Below are 6,345 nucleotides of genomic sequence, written 5' to 3'. Positions count from 1 at the left end.
CCAATAACTACGGGTTCTTATATCCTTGAAAACAAATTCAAATTTCGTTTGAAAGTTTTTTCAGGGGTTCACAATATTATTGTTATCGTCATTTATTTTCCAAGATTTGAACAAGAAAACAAAAGGAAAGACATTTGCATGGAGGTGTATATGATTACACTTACACGCATTCTAAAAAAAAAATATTACACTTACACGCTCCACAGAGCCGCATGGATACATGCAGGCCGGAATGTGCGCTTATTTACGTACGTACCGTACGTATAACATATTTATAGAAGTAAATATTCAAAATACACACACGCACGTATGCATGTATGATCACATTCACACGTACGTACTACTTGGCTTCGGCGTCAAGGGTGAGGAACGCGAACGGGCGCTCCCCGTTGAAGTTGCCCGGGGGGTTGTAGTTGCAGGTGATGAAGACGCCCCGGTTCCCGGCGCAGACCACACGCGCGCAGCCGATGCGGGTCGACTTGCGCCACACCACCTGCGTGTAGTGCCCGCACACCTTGCCGGCGTCGCAGGTGTTGGTGTTGAGGTGGTAGTTCCGCTTCTCGTCCACCCACGACGTCACGGCGTTCGCGGCTGTCCACGACTGCCCGGAACCCCAGAAGATGTTCTCGCCGAACGGCCCGCCGGAGTGCTGCAGCCGGCAGTCGGCGGCGCGCTTGTTCGCGTAGTCCTGCGCGAACCTGGCCACGCTGTTGTCCCATGTCACCGGGCCGACGCCGTCCGCGGCACGGGCGCGGTTGTGCAGGTTGACGAAGTCCTGCGGGGTGTTCTGCGCCGAGACGCCGGCCACCACGGCCATGACTATGGCCAGGGCGAACATTGCAAGACTGGTCTTGGAAGATGCCATGATTAGCTAGTAGGTGACTCGAGATCGATGAAGAGTAGTGCTGGAATTTGACCGGTATTTGTAGCCTGGGGACGTGCAAAGAGTCCATGGCCATCTTTTTTTTTGAACTGCATGGGGTATCTATTTCAAGGATGCTAGCAAGAAGATGCCATGCGGGAAAAAACAATAATTAGATGCATGTATCGCCAGTTCATGACTTGCTAGCTACATGTGGTACAATTTCGTTTTATTACGCACACATCTGACAACAAGTGATTCCATGCAATTTCCCGAGATACACTGGTCGATTAGTTTGGGCTGTTGGGTTTGCATTAATCTAGAACTAGATCATAATCTCGTTGGGTGGCGAAGTTGAAAACCGTACATCCACTTGGGCGGCTGGGGCAAGTGGCAAAATATGCTTGCGTCTCTGCCGCTATAGCCTACCGTGGCTTACCGCTACTGGTTGGTGGTTCTCACATTTTTTTTCTATGTGTTTGTGTTGGTTGTGTGTATGTCAAACAGTTGTCGAATGTATATTGATGGTACTTGTATTTTTATGATGCGACATTATGAGTCAATAAAAACTAAAAAATAAAAGCACCCTTTAACTAGAAAAATGTATGTTTTACTTTATATTATTTCTTTCAGAAATAGTAAAACTACTAGATATCACCCATTATAATGTGTTGTTAGATCTTAAAATAATGTAAGCTATCTACCGTAACACTTCCGTATGGTGAAATTTTGAAACATACACTACCACAAAATCGTCTGTTCTCATGAAAATTGACAGGCCTGGCGCCAGCCTTGGCAAGAGCTCCACGACAGACCAACGCAACCCTGATGAAAGTGGCCGCCGCCGTGGCCGAGAGAGCCCCGGCGGTTGTCGCCACACACCTGGTGGACGTCATCGGCTTGCTGAGCTCTTTTTGCCTCCTCCTCATGAGACCAGGACCGTTACGATATGCATGCATGGTATTAATCGTTATTTTGTGATGCTCCTCTAGATGTAAATTAGTGAAAGGTTTGTAAGTTATGAACGGATGAACTATTCATCGACCACAAAAGTAGTGCCCTCCTCCCCCTACACGCGTGTCGTCTCTCTAGCGACACGGGCAGGATCCCAAAAAGCGCCGCATGTGGCGGACGGCGGTGGCAAGATTCTCTTTTGTTCCTAGTGGTGGGAGCATTCCGTGTGGGAGGCTGCGGCTCACCAAATTTGGCCAGCTACGGGCCATATAGGGTTCGCTCGCGACCTTGGGATGACTGGCTCTGCCCGTGTAGTGTTCACCTGCAAGGGTGCAGCGCAGAGCCTGATGGCAATGATGTGCGGCGGCTCCGTGTCAGTGTGGCATGGCGGGCACCAGATCTGGCCGGTTGGTTAGTTTTGGCTCGCCTTTGCAAGAAGTGAGGATGAAGGTGGCCTGGCGTGGTGTTGGTGTACTTGCTGCGTCGGGGGTGTGCAGGCCAGTGGTGGCGTCTATGTGGGGTTCGTGATCGTGCTGCTTTGGGCGAAGGCCTGACGGATGTTGGTCGGCAGCGGCGTCACCCGTGGATGTCGCTATCCTTCATGGTGGTGCTGCTTGGGAGCTTAGCTAGTGCTTACTCAACCCCTGGACAAGATCTCCGGGTGAAAGTCTAGATCCATGTGGATCGGGCGGTGGCGTCGTCCTCATTATCGCGATCCCTCTTTGGGGCGCCGTCTTGAAGATCATGGTCCCATTGGTGCTGCTTGCAGGCTGGACGTGCATGACATCGCGGTTGGCAGGTATCTGATGAGCGGCGTGTGAGGTTGGCGTTGCGAGTTGTGTGGCGATGATGATCATGACGAGATATGCAGGGTTGTGGCATGCCTTCGTCGTCAATAGCCGGCTGGTTGATGCACGTGAACTCAGAGTTGCGGCTTTATGGGGCTACATGGCAGCAATGAGGCCAGGCGATTGGCCATCTAGACTCTATAGGTGCCAAGCGTGCTTGTTTTCTCTTGTGAGGCTCGTCATCATAGTCGGCGCTGCCTGTTCCTCGACATCGCCGAGCGATTGTTTGGCTTTGCCCGACATGGTTGTCGTGCCTCGCTCGTCCGGAAGGGTCATGACGGGTCGTTGGCGTCGAAGTTAGAGTCGCTTGCTCAAGGAGAGGCGATGACGATGACATTGCAAGCAACCTTAACAATGTATTTTCCTTGGCGGTGTGTTTGGGTTTTGTCGGTGCCATGTCGGTCAGGGTGCCCTTTTTGTGGGCGTGTTGTAACGGTTTTCGCTCGGTTTTCCGCTAATTTAAAAGGCAACTCTATTCTGCTTCTTTTTTAAATCGAGATCCTCACGGGCCGAGTTTCGAATTTTTGCATTCAAATTAGCCAATTGTCATGGCAGAAGGCTAGTCTTTATTTTTCCCTTTTGATATGGATGAATGCAATTGCCTTCTGAAATATATGCTTGTGGTCTTGGGAAAATTATGGATGAATACTCAGTCAAGCTAATTGATTTGTGCCAACTCGTTCACTAAATACTGGCACGTGGTTACATAACGCGAATCATGTGTGACGTACTAGCACACGGTTGAACAAAGAAAATCGCGTATGATGAGCGATCCTTCGCGCCATGGCCGTGAAACCGTGAGATATGCACACAGTTCCAGAGGGCTAATCATGTGCGATATTGAAAATGCCTATGAGTACAGTTAATGCCTATGAGTACTGTCAAATTTAAGATTTTCAATTTCGCAAAAAAGAAAAAAGATTTTTAAGACCATATTTCCAATAAAATATACTTAATAAGCCCCATGGTTATGGGCGAGTGTTCGCACCAGATGCAGATCAGGATCAGGCCATCTAGGGGTCATCCCGATTCAATAATAAAGACATTACACAATTACACAATCATGCTAGATGAATAGGGTCAATCAGCACAACTTCAGTTCTCACATGTTACCCTGGCGGCTAACCAGCTTTTGTCTGGAGTCAATACAATAGTAGGATGGCTGCTGCCTTATGGCCGCATGCACCGTACCATTGGTAGAAAAAAAAGGGCAGATGATAGGCACCAGTTGACTGGCCCAAACTTTTGGCATGTGCACCGCTCAATTGATGCGAGCCGTCCGATCTGCACCGCTTCGCCTAGAACGCGACATGCAGTTAAACCTTCGGCTTCCATCGGCGCGCGGCTGTCACAGCCCTGCCTTTGTTTATCATTCCATAATCATTCATGCATCATGTTTAAAATTTTTAAATTTGAAAGAGGGATTGACCAAACCCTAACACCCCACTAAAATACTAGGTTCAAATTTAAATCTTTTCAATGAACCCAAAATGCCCGTCAGGAAAGTTCATCATTTCTGAATTGGTTGAAAACCTCTGCCGAGAGTGGCGCACATATTTCTAGTACATTTCTGGATTTTTGCATTAACTCATGTTGTATTTGAATTGGGGCAGTTGAATGCTATAAATAATTTAAATGCTCCAATATTTCTGAAAACCCTCGACGGTTCTTGGAAATAATTCTAACAACGCCCACAAATATTTCCAAGATTTTTTTAAATGATTTAGTATTTTTATAACATCCAAAACTACTGCATAAAAGGAAAAAATAGAAAGAAAATAGGGGAGAGAGAGAGAGAGAGATAGAGAGAGAGAGAGAGAGGGCACTGCACCTGGCAGTCCACCTACCTGGCCCAGCTGGCGGCCCGGTAAGACATCCTAACCCACCAGGAGCAGGGGCGTCTTCCTCTGCACGCCAATTGGACGCCAGGCGCGAGCACGCGCCCGACCACCTCATGTAACCCCCTCGACCTCCTACTCGTGCTCAGTCCCCCTCCCCTTCTCCCCCCTCGCATCTGCACCACCACAGCCGAACGTAGGCGTTGGCACCGCTCGTCGTTGTCGCTGCCTCACCCCACCAAGGTGTCCATGGGCTCCGCCTCATCGCCATCGCCCTCTCCATTGACTTACGCGACGCCGAACCCCCCCTCGCGAAGCGACAACCCCAAGCTCTTTTTCAACCTCGGGTCATCGAGATAGGTTTCGCCGCCCCGCTTGCTCCAACACCTCCCCGAGCCTTCTTACCTTCCCTACATGATCACCGTGAGCTCCTACACTTGTGAACCTTCTTCTCTGCCTTATTGGCACTCTCCAGCCACTACCGCCATCGAGCCACAAGCACCTCACCACCCACCATGTCGCCGCTATACATTTAGCCGTGCGAGCTCACGTCCGAGCTCACCACCGTGCTGAGTGCATCACCACGAGGCCGTAGCGACCATTTGCTCCTGTCGTACCCTGCACGCTGAAATTATCGATGTTTGAATGCCAGCCGCCGCGGGAGTGGTCGCCGCCGTCGTTTTAGGTCATCATCGACGGATGCCAAATGTACCAAACGATGCAGACGAGCCCCCTCGTCCCATAGATGGCCTCAGTGTCAGTTTTTTCGCCGGAGGGCCAAACCCGAGCCCTCCACTGAGCCGGTGTGGTGCGTTAGGCTGCTTGTCAAGTCTTGATACTGTGATCCCTTGACGACTCCCCTAATCTGCTTGTGCCTCGTGGTGATGTCCTTGGGTTTGCTAGCTAGGCGTGCCTTGTCGGGCGTCCATTGTTTTTGGTTTCGCTTCTTCTTTTCCTTGTTGTACGTGTTTTCCGCCCGGTTTCCCTTATAAACGGGGTCAACTTGTTTAGGTTTTCGAGCCAGTTTTCCTTATAAACTGGATCAATTAGTTGAAATTTCGGTCACTTTGAAATATATTCAGGAGGGGAGCCTTCTGGCATGGTGACCATTTCAAAAAAAAAGTAATTCGTAACGGATGAATCATCATACAACTAGGATAAGGACATCTGACTAGCTAAAGGCAACCGATCTGATCATTTTTTAGATGAAAAGGGAGGCCTCTCCCGATTCCATTACTCTGAATGAAACCTCAGTGAACCATCATCCGATGTTCTTACAACAGCTCACTAAGAGGAGCAGTTTAGAAAACAGGAAAAGAAAGTACTAAAGCAGACTAAAGGACAGTTTTACCATATTGGCATGCAAGCCCGAATCAAAGGACTCTCAGACAGAGATCTCTGGAGCTGGCTCTGCCTCCATCTCGCTGGATCTCCTGAACTTGAACGGTGGCGCTGTTGTAGCTTTGGGTGACCAGCAGACGGCTAGGGTCGAAACAGGGCTGTTCAACGTGCCTTTGCTTCTCGGGTCCTCCCTCTTCTTTGGGGATTGGAAGTTCCAGTCATCCTCTGAGATCTTAAGCTTGTCCCAGTGGTCTACCACCCCATCTTTTGCAAAGCCTTTCAACATCAGCCACCTGTTATCCGCAGCGGTTGATGTAAGAATGCTGCTAGCGCTGTCAGGAACTCCGCCAGTCTTGTTTTGCCACCTTCTGGAGATAGGGTCACCCAGAATTTGAGAGTTCTGAGGATCAGTCTCCATACCTGGATAATAGAAGTACAAATGGTGTTGTTAAAAATTATAGAGTTCCTATATTTCCATAAACACCACATGACTGCTGAAGTA

At 49.3% G+C, this 6,345-nt stretch overlaps 1 protein-coding gene across 1 annotated transcript; it reads right to left on the bottom strand.

Moving 5' to 3' along the window:
* Positions 1 to 76: 76 nt before the first annotated feature.
* LOC119335345 (pathogenesis-related protein PRB1-2-like) lies at positions 77 to 902 on the bottom strand. Its single transcript, XM_037607476.1, has one exon. The coding sequence runs from the start codon at positions 863 to 865 to the stop codon at positions 341 to 343; it is 525 nt and encodes a 174-aa protein (XP_037463373.1). The 5' UTR covers positions 866 to 902; the 3' UTR covers positions 77 to 340.
* Between the last annotated feature and the right edge of the window lie 5,443 nt (positions 903 to 6,345).

The sequence above is a fragment of the Triticum dicoccoides genome, chromosome 7B (genome assembly GCF_002162155.2).
Source record: "Triticum dicoccoides isolate Atlit2015 ecotype Zavitan chromosome 7B, WEW_v2.0, whole genome shotgun sequence".
In the NCBI taxonomy this organism is placed as follows: domain Eukaryota; kingdom Viridiplantae; phylum Streptophyta; class Magnoliopsida; order Poales; family Poaceae; genus Triticum; species Triticum dicoccoides.
Note: the sequence above shows the minus strand (reverse complement) of the source record. Positions and strands in the feature narration are given on the sequence as shown.

What these genes read in the sequence shown, in the direction of transcription:
- LOC119335345 (XM_037607476.1), bottom strand. Translation starts at nt 865, where the DNA reads ATGGCATCTTCCAAGACCAGTCTTGCAATGTTCGCCCTGGCCATAGTC.